Below are 16,071 nucleotides of genomic sequence, written 5' to 3' on the forward strand. Positions count from 1 at the left end.
GATCCAACTTCTCACTAATCCTCTTAGGCATCAACACAGTAATTACTGCCCTCTACTCACTCCATATACTAATTACCTCTCAACAAGGTAAATTTACCTACCACATGTACCCCATCAAACCAACCTTTACCAGAGAACACATGCTAATAGCACTGCACCTCTTATCCCTACTAATTATCTCCATCAGCCCCAAATTCATTCTCGGGCCAACATAAGTAAATATAGTTTAACAAAAACATTAGATTGTGAATCTAAACTTAGGAGTTTAAATCTCCTTATATGCCCGAGAAAGTTACAAGAACTGCTAACTCTTGATCCCATGCTTAAACCCCATGGCTTTCTCACTTTTAAAGGATAATAGTCATCCATTGGTCTTAGGAACCAAAAATTTTGGTGCAATTCCAAATAAAAGTAATTAACTATTTATTAAACACTTCACTCCTACTATCCATTATTATACTCACCTTTCCCCTAATCTACAACACAATTCTCCCATATAAAAGTAACAACTTCCCATTACTGTGCAAGAACACAGTCAAATTAGCTTTCTTCACTAGCCTCCTCCCTTTAATTCTATTTATCTACTCAGGACAAGAAGCCACAATCACAAACTGACAATGATTCCCAATTAACACATTCAACCTAACAATAAGCTTCAAACTAAACTACTTTTCCATTATCTTCATTCCTACTGCTCTATATGTCACATGGTCCATCCTAGAGTTCTCAATATGATATATACACGCAGACCCTAACATACACAGTTTTTTTAAAATATCTAATCATCTTCCTATTCACTATAATCATCCTTGTTTCCACAAACAACCTCTTCCAACTTTTCATTGGATGGGAGGGCGTAGGAATCATATCACTTATGCTCATCGGATGGTGGTTCGGACGAACTGAAGCAAACACTGTGGCCCTACAAGCTGTCCTTTATAACCAAATCAGTGATATTTGCTTTATGCTTGCCATAACATGACTAATAATTAACAGCAACTCCTGAGATATCCAACACATCTTCATAACAAACGTCAACACCCTAGCACTCCTAGTACTCATCATCATCACAAGCGGAAAATCAGCCCAGTTTGGCCTACACCCATGACTTCCTTCAGCCATAGAAGGGCCCACTCCTGTCTCAGCACTACTCCACTCTAGCACTATGGTTGTCGCAGACATCTTCTTACTAATCCGATTTAACCCTATTATAGAAAACAACTAAATAGCCTTAACCATTATACTATACTTAGGAAGCATCACAACCTTATTCACCACTGTGCCATCACCCAAAACGACATTAAAAAAATCGTAGTCTTCTCCACATCCAGCCAACTGGGCTTAATGATGGTAACACTAGGCCGAAACCAACCCCACCTAGCATTCTTACACATCTGCACCCATGCCTTCTTTAAAGCAATGCTTTTCCTATGCTCCGGCTCTATTATTCACAGCCTTAATGATGAACAAGATATTCGCAAAATAAGGGGCCTGCTCATACTTCTCCCCATTACCTCATCAGTAATTATCTTAGGTAATCTTGCCCTCATAGATACACCTTTCCTAGCCGGATTCTACTCAAAAGATTCAATTATCGAAGCCGTAAAGACATCTCATGTAAACATCTGAGCCCTATGCATGACGATAGTTGCCACAATGCTCACAGCTATTTACAGCATATGAGTTGTCCACTTTGCCCTCCTAAAAGAACTCTGATTCCTCCCTATATCTCTACCAAACGAAAACAACCCAAACCTAATCAACCCAGTTATATGATTAGCCCCTCAAAGCATCTTTGCAGGATTCCTACTAACATCAAACATTCCTCCTACCACTATAATCCCAATAACCATACCTACCTTAACAAAACTCTCATCCCTAATCGTAACCATGTTAGGGATTCTAATCACCATATAACTTAATATACTAATAAACAAAATACCAATAAAACCCCTAATCCATACACACAACTTCTCAAATATACTAGGGTATTTTACACATATCTTCCACCGACTAAACCCTCTAGCAAGTCTTCAAATAGGCCAACACATTGCTACCATACTAAATTATGTAAGCTGATATGAGAAAACAGGGCCAAAAAGTCAACCCAATTTTCATAGTACCATAGCATCAACCACTGCTTCTACCCAAAAAGGGTTTATTAAATCTTACTTCTTATCCTTTATAATCTCTATAGCACTAACACTACTAATCGTGTACTAAAGACCTCAAATAACTTCCAAAACTACTGAAATAGTAATAAACAAAATTCAACCCAGCAATACCATTGCTCACACCCCACAACCATACAACAAAGACACCCCATTTCAATCCTGATCCACACAGTAATTACCTATGAATCAAACAACTCAATAGCCGTAACAACTTCAACCTCACCAGATATCATAAATCAAACTACTTCCATTAATAAAGTTAATAACAACATACTAAAAGCCACCAAATTGCCCATCCAACTCTCTGGATACTCCTCAGTAGCCATAGCCGCAGTATAACCAAATACCACCAGTATTCCCCCCAAATAAATCAAAAATACAATCAACCCCAAAAAAGTACTATTTAAACTCACAACAATAACACAACCCAAACCCCCCACTAATCACAAGCCTTAAACCTTTGTACACAGGAGAAGGCTTAGAAGCAAAAGCAACAAACCCAAAAATTAATAACAAGGACAATAAAAAAAACTATCATCATTTCCATTCTGTTTTAGTATGGACTATAACCATAACCTAAGGCATGAAAAACCATTGTTGTATTTCAACTACAAAAACTAATGACCCAATCTACGTAAAACCCACCCGGTTATAAAAATCATTAACCATTCATTCATTGACCTCCCTGCACCATCTAACATTTCTGCCTGGTGAAACTTTGGCTATTAGGAGTATGCCTAATTATCCAAATCCTCACAGGCCTATTCCTCGCAATACACTACACACCTCAGACACCCTTACTGCCTTCTCCTCTGTCGCCCATATCTGTCACGACATCAACCATGGCTGACTAATCCGCAACCTCCATGCTAACGGAGCTTCAATAGTATTCATATGCCTCTTCCTACATGTCGGCCGAGGAATCTACTATGGATCCTACCTCTACAAAGTAATGTGAAACACTGGTGTAATTCTACTTGTGAATGTAATAGCAACAGCATTCATAGAGTATGTACTCCCCTGAGGCCAAATATCATTCTGAGGAGCTACCATAATTACTAACCTCCTATCAGCCATCCCCTACATCGGTCCCACTCTGGCTGAATCTGAGGGGGTTTCGCAGTAGATAAAGCTACTCTCACCAGATTCTTCGCATTCCACTTTATCCTTCCCTTCATCATTACAGGACTAGCCATTGTTCACCTCCTTTTCCTTCCTTCCAGGTCTCCATTTTCCTTTATCAGCTCTGCATGGTTTTGACTCCATAGAATGATACTTTGTCATACATACCCCCTTTTTCTTTCTACCTTTATAAGTCCCTTGAGAGCTGGGTCTGTCTTTGATTTTCTTATATGTATCTTCAGTACTTATCACAGTGTCTGGCACTTAATAAAATTTTTATTCAAGTAAGTTTGCTGGCTTTCTCCAAGTCCCAATTAAAATCCCATTTTTTACAAAAAGACCGTCTAATTAGAACCTTCTTAATTCTAGTACCCTCTCTCTGTCAATTATTTTCTACTACTCTTTCCCATTAGATTGTGAGTTCCTCAAAAGCAAACCTGACTTCCTAACTTAGAACAGTACCTGGCACAGAGCAGGTACTTAATAAAAGCTTACAATGAATATTTATTTCTTTGTGTACTACATTTCAAAGTTCTATATTCTTGTTTAGTAACAGTTTCATGTGTTCTACTCTTTAAAAAAAACGTGCATCCATGTTTTCTTCTGTCTTTGCATTTTTGTGTTTCAATTCTAACCCTTTCAATATACAGATGAAAAAAAAAAACAAAACTGAGGACCATAAAGATAAAATAAATTATGCAGTGTCACACAAGTAGTAAGTACAGGTTCTGATCTTCTGACCCTAAACCAGTATTCTTTCCCTTGAACCACGTTCTAACTACAAGAGTAAATATAAACACTCTGCTTACTTAGACTTGAGGCTTAAAAGCTACAATTTGTCATCCTTTGTTGTTGTTGTTCTAGAAGTTTTTACACCTTTTTTTGTTTGTTTCCTTATTTTTTCAGAATTTGTTTTGCTGTTCACTTTCCTTAGTCAAGACATCATAGTTAGCAAGCAAGGTAACCTAAGAGATAGGAACGTGTGTGTGTGTGTGTGTGTGTGTGTGTGTGTGTGTGTGTGTGTGTATACATATACATATATATGGTTTTGATTTGACTGATATATATATATCAGTCAAATCAAAACCATACACATACCCATGACTCTTACTTCCTCCACAGATCCTGATGTAGATAGCTCAACACTCAACCTGAATAGTCTTAGGAATTATATTCTTCCCACCTAGATGAATGTCGCCATCAGTAAAAGGAGAAATCACTGTGGAGAAGGAGCCTGCAACCACTAAATGCTAACCAGCTACCAACCAATATATGTAAGCCAAAGAACCACAGAAATAGTAGCCCCCCTCAAACTATCAGTCCTAATTCCAGCTTATCCCTCACAAGCATCATTCCAAGAAGCAACCCAAGTAGAAATTCAGCCTGGCAACTCTTTCCATGGGTTTTACTTACTACTACCAAACAGTTCAAATTCAGAAACTGATATGATTTTATCAATGGAAATAACATTAAAAATAATGTATTACCATTTCCATATCTTTTGCTTTTAGCCTCTAAGAGTATACAGAACATTTCCAGGTAAGAGAATTGATCTTGTCATTTGGCTTACAGCTGAAATATTCTACATGGTATTGTCTCCTCCATAAAATATGCGTTCGTTGAGAAAAGGGGATATTTTTACTTATCTATGTGTATACCCAGCACCTAACATGATGCCTTACACAGTCTAAATGTTTAAATGTCCTTTCATTCATTCATTCTGCAGGATACTCTGAATCAGTTTTCTTTGCTATGAAGTACTTGTCCACTGAAATGACTTTTTTCTTCAAATAGTTACTCATTTCTCCCCTAGGAAACAATTGCCCATTGTGGTATATGAATGTTATGGAATATTATTGCTCTGTAAGGAATGACCAGCAGGATGAATACAGAGAGGCTTGGAGAGACCTACATGGATTGATGCTAAGTGAGATGAGCAGAACCAGGAGATCATTATACACTTCGACAACGATATTGTATGAGGATGTATTCTGATGGAAGTTGATTTCTATGACAAAGAGACCTAATTGAGTTTCAATGGATAAATGATGGACAGAAACAACTACACCCAAAGAAGAACACTGGGAAACGAATGTGAACTATTTGCATTTTTGATTTTCTTCCCGAGTTATTTTTACCTTCTGAATCCAATTCTTCCTGTGCAACAGGAAAACTGTTCGGGTCTGCAAATATGTATTGTATCTAGGATATACTGCAACATATTTAACATATATAGGACTGCTTGCCATCTTGGGGGGGGGAGGGGAGGAGGGAGGGGAAAAATCGAAACATAAGCGAGTGCAAGGGATAATGTTGTGAAAAATTACCCCGGCATGGATTCTGTCAATACAAAGTTATTATTTAATAAAATAAAATTTAAATTAAAAAAAAAAAAAAGGAAACAATTGCCCATCTCAATCTGCTGATTTTTCTATGATCTTTGATGAAAATGGCACTTAATACTATTCCTTTCCCCCTGCAAAATGCCCAACATTGTAGCATCTCTCCCTCTGCTTTTTTATTTTAGATTCTGAGGGTTGGAAGAATTCTTTTTCCTTCATAGGATAAGACTATCCAATTGAGACACTATTGCAAAAAGACTCTAAGAATTCTTTCTAGTTTGGAAGCCAGTTTCCTATTCATTATACCATGATATCCCTGTGATGAGGTCCTGTGTTACTAGGTAATGTTAGCAAGGAAAACCTGAAGTACTGTTAAAATTACTCCCTGAGGCAAGCAGGGAAGAGCACTAATGGGGATCAGTTCAAACATATAGTCCAATCCTGTATGGAAGTCATGGTAGCTCCACATTGCTTGTGTCTAGTCAGAAATCCAAATGATGTCAAACTTCCAAGGTTAAATTTTCCCTATAAATCTGTTCTTAGCTCATGCCACTTTTGCTGAATCTCTCTTGGCTTAAGCCCATCATGGCACATTGCCTTGGAGCGTCTCTCTTCATCCTTCCCCCATGCCTTATGATATTTTTCTCCTCCTTATAACTAATTCCGTGCTCTCCCAGCTCTATTTCACATTTACCATTCTTGGTATCTATTGTATTTCTTCATTTTGTCTGTAACCTCTTCTCAAAAATAAACCTACCTTTTATCACACAGAATGGCCATTGTGAATTCTTCACATGATTGAATCCCATCCTTTAGTGCCGGAATATCAATCTCATCATTTAATGCAATTCCCCAAACATATCACTTTGTATCAAAATGCATTGTTATATTTTCTCAAAATTGGTTAAATTTATCAACTGAAGTTAACTTACCTATGCGTCCAACTTTGACTTTAAATGGTAGATCTAATTCACTCTAGGAAGAAAAGAAAAATTCATTTCACCAACATAATAGATTGAAGTGTGTGTGTGTGTGTGTGTGTGTGTGTATAGATCTTCCTACCTCCAAACCTACAACTGATCAGCACAGAAGCTTTGACCTGCTCCTTGATTAACCTGAGTCAGTTTTCCTCATTAGGCAGCCTGGAATCTCCATTCCTAGAAGTTCACCAAATTGGTGCCAGTTACTAAAGACAAGTGTTACCAAGTTTTATTAGGCTGTGTTGTTACTATTAATATTAAATTTTTTAAAGTTTAAAATTTATCACTTGGGAGAAAACTCTGTCTATACTAATATATTCGTTTAAATTTATCCTCACATAAAAAGTATCCAAAAATGGGAGGTTAATTTATTAGTGTCTATTATGTACTTGTTTTGTGGAAGACAAAATGAAGGTAGATGTCAAATTCACCATCTGTCAATACAATTTAGCAATATTAAGATGACTCAAGTTTAGCAAAAATGAAAAAATTAGATCTAAAATTAAACAAGGATAAATCTGGCATTACCGTACTTGAGTGAAGTAGAATTTTCCACAGTATTTACTTTTAAGGTAAAGTTGATTTGAAGGCTCATCAGTTAACTTATTAAGAAATTATTGGCCATGTTCATGCTCAAGTACAAAGTAAAACACTTTTAAATCAAATTCTATCTTGTAACACCAGAGAAACTGAGGTGAGTAGAGATTTTAATTTTTAATATGGAGTTTAAGCTAGCTGACAAAATGGGAATATGCTTCCAAAGCATTCGGTACAGAAAAACTGAGGCACAGAGTTTATATATAGTTTGCAAGTAGAATATAGAAGCTGACAATGCAATGAGCTTTTACAGCAGTTGTTATTTTTACTTCAAAGAAATGGGCGTTAACTTAGCATTAACAACCTGAGGCTTGTGACTTAGGCCCTGTCAGACAAGGGAAGAAAGCTAGATAACATAACCTGGTGTCTTTGTCCTTGACAATAATTTTATTCCCAGGGTAGTTTTTGGACAGGGATGAAGTCAGAGAGGCAAGCACTTGGAAACTGTTTTTCTTTTCCATCCTTCATTGTGTTGCAATGGTATGTGAAAGGGGGTCAGAGCCTCAAAGTTTAAAGTTTACTTTTTAAATTCAATTTTGCCAAGTCGAATTGCACAAATGAAAAAGGGGTTGGGGGCATATGGCCTGGTATCCAGGGCCCAACATAAACAATCTATTTAAACAATTCTTAATTAATATACTTTAGCCTAGACCAGGCTAAAGTTTGGTTTTTAATAATATACAAATAGAAACATTTGCTAAGAGTATTTAGAGAGTAAATATGAATATAAGGAACATTAAACTGTAATAAAATATACTAGCATACCCAAAAATGCCAACAATTACTAATTTTACCTGGTCATTAAAGACAGAATCTCTATCTCATAAGACAAAGCATCCCATAAGTTGTAGTACACCTTTAAGATGCTTAAAGCTGCTCTAAAACTTTTTCAACATCCTACATTTGTAATTTAAAATTATTGCTTTAAGTGGTAAAACAAGTTATAAATTTTTTTAAAACCAGCTTTAAAGTAGCTTGATAGCATAGACCTCCCTTGCCCCTATTTTGTCTGAATTAATGTTTTATTTTGTTTTACTATATAAGCAATCCCGTTGAGATGGCCTTTTGATGCTAAGTTTAACAATGGCATATTGGGATTTAGAAAAGAAACCCAGAGAACCTCACAGGTCTAGGACATGACTTGTCAAGTCAAAGGATAATACAAAAATCACCTTTCCTTCCCTAACAGGAAGAAATTGCTAAAGAAATTAAAGAAAATCCAGCTTTTTATTCTTTGGAGTACCACTTGAATATTGTTGAGAAATCGCAAAGTTAGATTTCTACAAGATGTTTTAAGTTTCAAGGTAATGTAAGATAACAACTACTAATAATCAAGTAGCTTTCAAAAGAATCATTTTTCAAAATATTTTAAAATGGTAGCCTAACCACAAAGTCCTGATAAAGGAGGCTAGGCTAGAAACTAGCTTAAACTAGCCAGGTCAATGACCCAGAGAAGGCTTTTCTTCATTGCACCTGCTTAATAGGCTCATTGAATATTACCTGACACACCCTGAGAGCGGAGATAGTCACCATTTTTGAACATGGGAGCAGGAACATGTCTAGGAACAACATATAAGGAGTGGATGAGGAAGGGCTCAGGCCAACCAGAACTTTGAAGGTAGGAAGAGGATTAACCTCAAGAGTATAAAAGCTTGTTTTCCCTTCTGTATCAGTGTGTAAACTCATATGGAGTTTTTATATCCAGTTCTCTCTAAGCGTATTAAGGGTTTAATTATTTCACTCATCCTGAGGTTGTTCATTTACTGCATGTTTGGAGGATTCAAAATTTTATTCATACCAATTATATGGGTAGTAATGACACAAAAGATGTAGTCCATTTTCACATTTATCTTCTATTTGTCTTACTCTCGATCCCACACAATGAATCTATTCCCAGTTTTTCAAAATCCAATGGGAAAAAACTAGACTTCCTTGTAATAGTATAATTGTTAAGTCTATCCAGGAATATTTATTCCCCAAATCCCTACAATTCAATTTTAACAGCAGAATGACAGGAAAGTCTCTGTGAACTGAGCAAACACAGCATTTAGAATTGGAAGATACCTTAGAGGCCACCTTCAAACAAGAGCCTTTTTCTATAGTATTTCTGACAGATTCCTACCTCTGAAGGCAATTCATAAGAACTACAATCTTAACATGAAATCCTATAAAGATGGACAACATTTTAAGTAAACTTGATATAATGGAGATAAATATCAAATTGATTCTTAAGTTTAAATTTAAATTTGCCAAAATATATTGGTTATTTGTACAACAAAAGGATTTAACAAATGGATCTCCCTAAAGGTTCTTTCACAACGTCTCCTCTCCTTTCATTCAATTTAAGTATAATAGCTGTGGAATAAAGTACAAAGTACTAAGATCATAGATTTAGAATTAGAAGAGACCTTAAAGGCCACTTAGTCCAAAGCCTTCATTTTAAAAGATAAAGAAATGGGGGCCCAGAGAGTTAAGTAATTTGTCTATGATCACACAAGTACCAAGTAGCAGGGTGTGATTTGAATACTGATCCTCTAATTCCAAGTACAATTGCCTTTTTATTACACCATACCTTGCTGAAACTCCAAAAATTAAATGGGCAAAAAGTAAAGTTCATATTTTATTTATTAAATATATAAGAGTGAGTTGCTTTTATCAGGACTATACACACAAAAATTCAACTCTTCAAAAGACTTACTCCTTGCTCCCTTTCAGATTCATTTCTCATTTTTCCTGGCCTTGTGATTTCATAAGTATTAGGAATAAATTTCTAAAATCAAGTTGATTGTTTTATAAGTAGGTAAGAAAAAATTTCTATGGAAATAAGTATAGAAGAATTGCACATTTAACATATATTGGCTTACTTGCCATTTAGGGGACGGGGTGGAGGGGAAGAAGAGGGAGGAAAAAAAATTGGAACACAAGGTTTTGCAAGGGTGAATGTTGAAAATTATTTATGCATATGTTTTAAAAATGAAAAGCTTTAACAAAAAAAAACAAAAATTTCACCAAAAGAACTGATAAAGGCTATTTATATCAGAATACTTTTCTAATTCTGGAGGTTTTTTAAAACCAAGTTATATTTTCAACCCATAAGAATTTAATTTAATAGTAAAGTGTCAACATGATACATGCTTATAAGTATATTCATTAATACTTCCTTAATGCTATATATTCAAAACTTACCAATGCATTTTCTTTAATTTCAAGATTCTTAAGGACCACAGCTCCTAAAAGCATATTTTTAAAAAGTAATTAAAATATTTACATTTACTGAAAATTAACTTTAAAATATATTTTATTGCTAAATTTTTCACTATGGTCAAATCTTGATTTTTTTTTTTTTAAGATTCATAATTTCACCAGTATGCACTTCTACTACTGACACAAATGGAAACCTCTCCAAACAAAATTTATTAAATTTCTATTGTGTACTGCTAGGCTCTAGAGCAAATACAAAGTTCACATAAAACCAGTATCTTTGACTTCAATGTCTATTAAAATTATGTTACATGAGTGAATTTAAGAATTGCAGGGTGTTACAGCTAAAGAATATTTCAAAAAAGAGTTGAAGGGACTGCTGATGTTTCATTTGGAAAAGAGAAAATATGAGAGCAGTCAAGTGTGTCAAGAGCTATGGGAAGTGGGATTATATTGGTTCTGCTTGGCCCAAGAGGACTGAACTAAAAGTAAAAGTAATGGACTGTTGTTGTTGACATTCAGATTTCTGCTCATGTAAGGAAAGATTTCATTAACTGTTAGAGCTATTGGTAGTGGGTTAGTTTTCCAGCAAGTGGTGGTTGACTATTAATCACTGCTGAAAGGCTTCTTATACAGATTGAATTAGACAGCATCTGAGGTCTCTCTCAATGGTGCTACATAAAGTATAACATGAGACATGGCTGACAAGAGAGAGGGAGAGAATCAATAAAAATTTTGCAGAGAATCTGAATACAAAATCATTAAAAAAAAAAAAAAGAAAAAGAAAGAAAGCAAGGGAACACATTACAAGCATAGGAGAAAATATGAGGTAGAAGAAAATTGAGAACACAGAGGTCATTTGTGGAGGTAGAAAAATATCTAACTTAACTGGATCAGAGTGCAAGGAGGCAATTATTTTAAGATAAAAGCTGGAAAGGTAAGATAAAGGGGGCTAAGCCAAGTAGTAGCAGGAAGCCATGTGGCCAAATTCCTACACTCCTACTAGGACACTGTGATAACAACCAGTACCAGGTCACAGATCCAAGAAGGGATAATGAGGGGAACCTGTACACAGGGATGGCATTCCCAGGTAGAGACATGCTGAATGCTTCAATCTATATACAGACTTGATCAGCTCCTTCTCTGGATATGGATACGATTTTTCATCTTATGTTTTTCAAAGTACATGTAGATGACTGTACTACTGAGGAAAACAAAGTCACTTATAACTGGTCATCACAGAATATGGTTATTATTTTGTATACAGTATATTTCACTTTGTTCATGAAGGATTTTCTAGGATTTTTTTTTCCCCTGAGAGCATCCTCTGCTCATTATTTTCCAGAGAACAATAATATTCCAGGAGAGAAACTTACTTCAATTTTTTTTAAAATATATTTACTGTTGCTAATTTTATTTCCTCCCATTTATTCTTTCTTTTCATCCTGTCCCTTCTCAAAAGTGTTTTGCTACTGACCATTCCCTTCCCCAGTATGAGAAGAGCTTTCAGGTTAAAGAAAACACTGCAAACAACCAGAAAAAATGAATTCAAATACTAAGAAGCCACAGTCACACATTATTTAGCAGCCATTACAATAAAGGAGCAAGAAACTTAGAAAATTTTGCCAGAAGGCAAAAGATAAGGGTTTGTAACACAATAACTTACCAGCTAAAATGAGTTTAATGCTACAGGGGGTAAAATGGACTTTTAATGAAAATACAGAACCCAAAAACATTCCTAATGAAAAGACCACAGGAATTACGAAGGTAAATATGAATAAGCAAAGATAACTGAACAAGGACAAACTACTTTATAAAAAGATACACAAGGATAAAATGCGTACTTTGCACTTATAGGGAGATTATATATTTGTTTCTTCTGAGCTATCATCAGGTGTCATTGAAAAAGTCTAACTGAACAAGACGGGATAGGTTCTATTAATGTAACCTGTCAAGTCTCAGACTTGTATGATTCCTACCATCTGCTACTTCATTCTTATATACATGCTGCTGAATAAAAGTAAAGAAAATCATATAACCATTCTGATTGGGTCCACCAAAAATTTACACTAACTTAACTAGGCTTCACTTTTACTACATAATCCTTATCAACTATCCTTAAACCAGTCTTACCAAGTCATTATCCCACTCTATAAAGCAGCTCTTCCAAACATTTTCATTCCCCAAATGTTTCAATGGCTCCTCCTCCACCTCCCTCCCATGAGAGCTGAGAACCTTGCCTCAGTTTTTACAGGGAGAAGAGCCAATTTACGATGATCCCCATTTTCTCCCCTTATTTTACAGGGGGAAAAAAAACTGAACCATTTTGCCATAAGATCTTTCTCCTTTCTTCTCCATCTCCTATCACTCAGATGCCTTCTGCCACTATCTCCTTATTCATCTGCCTCACATGGTAAAGACAGCTTTACTCCTTACCAAGGCCCACCTCTCTGCCTTTACAAGCAATCCCATTTCATCCTATCTTCTCTGATACACTGTCCTCTTTGTGATCTTCATTTTCATTTATTTTCAATCTCTCCCTCTCTACTAGTTCCTTCCCTAATGCCTATAAACATATCTTCTCTATCCTCAAAAAACTCTAATTTGATCCATGCTAACAATTCTGCCTTTGTAACTAAACTCCTTGAAAAGATTAAATACAACAACAGGTATCTCTATTTTCTATGCTTTCACTTCTTAACCCCTTACAATTCAGTAGGTACTCAGTTCATGTTTGGTTCTAACTGTTGCTTTTTGGTAATAGATTCCCTCAGGAGACAAAAAAGATCTGGTACTCCCATCTCTTTGAGGACTGTCAGCCTCAAATCAATCACCAAAGTGATTTTCCTAAAAACATGGTCTGACCTTTATCTCTCCCATCCTACCCCGACCGAAACTCAAAAAACTCCAGTAGCTTCCTATTGCCCCTATGATCAATACAAATACAAAATGCTTTGTGTGGAATTAGTACCCCTCCTACTTTTCCATTGCTCTCATATCTTACTCCTCAACACATACTCTTCCATTCAGTGATACATTTTTGTTTCAATCAGGTCCAAATCCTGATGACCCTATTTGGGTTTTCTTGGCAAAAATACTGAGTGATTTGCGGTTTCCCTTCTATAGCTCATTTCATAGATGAAGAATTGAGACAAGCAGGGAACCACTAAAAATTAAGTGGCCTTCCCTGGATTACAAATGTAGTATTTGTCAAAGTAACAGAATCCAGTTCATCTAAATACAGCTCTCCTACTATGCCAATTTGCATCTCTATACATAAAAGATTATTTTAGAATCAGAAGCAGGAATGAATTGAAAGAGTAAGACAAAAGATATGAGTAGACTTATATTAGGAGTTGATTCCAAGTGGTTAGATGAATCAGGAAGTCAAGCATTTATTGTTTAAGTGCTAGACACTGTACAATCATAAGAGTTTTTTAGTACTGCTGCAATTACTTGAAACTGCAAGTCACAAAGAACAAGTAATCAAAATGGCTGTCCAAGGAAGCTTTACAAACAGATAAGAAAAGAAGGAAAACAAAAATAAAAGAGAAAGGTAAAGCTATAACCAACTGATAGTTTTTTCAAATGAGCATACAAAAAGAAGGAGGAGGAGGAGGAAAAAGAAGAGGAGGAAGAGGAGGAGGAGGAAGAAGGATAGGAGGAGGAAGAGGAAGAAGAAAACAACATAATGAGAAAGACAAGAGATCTCACAAGAAGTGCAACCTAACCATGATCCCTATTTGGCTTACTTTCCTCTGGATGTATTCTAAGAAGAAAACAACATAATGAGAAAGACAAGAGATCTCACAAGAAGTGCAATCTAACCATGATCCCTATTTGGCTTACTTTCCTCTGGATGTATTCTAATTTGTCTACTGACAAAATTCCTTTTTAAAATACACCAAAAATCAACTACTACAGAAATAATCTGATCAACACAAAGTATAACAGAATAATTAATTCTGGAATAATTAACTCTCTGGTTATCATCCTGTCAACAGAGCACAAAGGATTAATGGCTAAGAGAATTCAGTGAACTCTATTTTCATCTAGTCCACATCTTTTCCAATTTACATATAAGATTTATTACATAGAAAATATAAAACAATACACCTATTTCTATTATTCTGTTAAAATTTCTATTGTTTGATTAAAATAACATTTTTATTTAAGGAGCTTTTTTCAAAGGCTTATTAACATGTGATTTTGCCACACTTCTCTACTATCCCAATAAATATATCTCAATTTATTGAAAAACATTTACAGAGCACCTAATTATGCCCAGTACATTGTGTTAAATGCTGAGGAACATAGAAAAATAGCAAGACAGGATCCCTGACCTGGTAGAGCTTACACGCAGGTAAATGATACACAAATGTACAATACAGAATAACTTTTGTCCAGAAAAAGAGTAAGAACATAAGAGGGGTAGAAAGTATAATGCAATACCCTTTGACTCAGCAGTTTTACTACTGGGCTTATATCCCAAAGAGATATTAAAGGAAAGAAAGGGATCCACATGTGCAAAAATATTTGTGGCAGCCCTTTTGTAGTACCAAGAAACTGGAAACTGAATGGATGCCCATCAGTTGGAGAATGGCTGAATAAGTTAAGGTATATGAATGCTATGGAATATTATTGTTCTGTAAGAAATGACCACCAGGACGATTTCAGAGAGGCCTGGAGAGACTTACATGAACTGATGCTAAGTGAAATGAACAGAACCAGGAGAATATACACAGTAACTAGACTATAGGATGATCAATTCTGATGGACATGGCTCTCTTCAACAATGAGATGATTCAAATTAGTTCCAATTGTTCAGTTATGAAAAGAGCCATGTACATTCAGAGAGAGAACTATGGGTATAATGGGCTGAGGCTTGACCTGATGCACTGAGGTCCCAAGCACGTGAAGCTAAATCGTAATTGGACCATACTCTATTAATATATATGCTTGGAGAAAGAATGGCCCCCCGCCCACACTTTGTGCAAGTCCTGATGTGTTGTATAGGAAATGACGATTTTGGTGGGTGGAGGCAGGGGAGTGAAGAAAAGGGAAGCAGAAAGAGAGACTGCTGGTTAGCATCTTGTCACAGCTGCTTGCATTGCTATCGCAACCACCCTTCACCTCCAATCCCCCTCTGCTAGCTGGCTTCCTGTCTGCCCATATTGCTATCGCAATCCTTCTTCAATAAAGATTGAAGAATTTTCCCTTAACCTGAATTCCTGACTCCGGCTGATTTTAAATACACGGTCATCATATATGGGAACTAAGTGTGGACCACAACACAGCATTTTCGCACTTTCTGTTAAAGTTTGCTTGCATTTTTGCTTTCCTTCTCAGGTTGTTTTTTTTTTTCTTTCAAGATCTGATTTCTTTTTTGTGCAGCAAGATAACTGTATAAATATGTAAATATGTATACATGAGTTAGATAACACATATTTTAACATATTTAACATGTATTGAACTACCTGCCATAGTAGTTTGGACCAGAAGGTTTTGCAAGGGTCAATGTTGAAAAAATTTACCTATGCATATGTTTTGCAAACAAAAAGCTATTAAGAAAAAAAATTTAATTTAATTTTAAAAAGAAAGTATAATGCAAAAAATAAGGGGAAAAAGGTTAGTGGGAAGTGATGCTGGAGATGG

The 16,071-nt window shown here is 35.7% G+C and overlaps 1 protein-coding gene across 1 annotated transcript in view; it reads right to left on the minus strand.

The window, feature by feature from the left end:
* Positions 1 to 16,071, minus strand: part of VPS13A (vacuolar protein sorting 13 homolog A) — a 257,020-nt gene that overhangs the window by 218,459 nt on the left and 22,490 nt on the right. Inside the window, exons 2-3 of the mRNA XM_051966655.1 lie at positions 10,402 to 10,445; positions 6,571 to 6,613 (exon numbers count right to left, since the gene is read on the minus strand). Of these exons, the coding sequence (XP_051822615.1) occupies positions 6,571 to 6,613; positions 10,402 to 10,445 (87 nt within the window). The remainder of the gene's footprint in view (positions 1 to 6,570; positions 6,614 to 10,401; positions 10,446 to 16,071) is intronic.

The sequence above is a fragment of the Antechinus flavipes genome, chromosome 1 (genome assembly GCF_016432865.1).
Source record: "Antechinus flavipes isolate AdamAnt ecotype Samford, QLD, Australia chromosome 1, AdamAnt_v2, whole genome shotgun sequence".
In the NCBI taxonomy this organism is placed as follows: domain Eukaryota; kingdom Metazoa; phylum Chordata; class Mammalia; order Dasyuromorphia; family Dasyuridae; genus Antechinus; species Antechinus flavipes.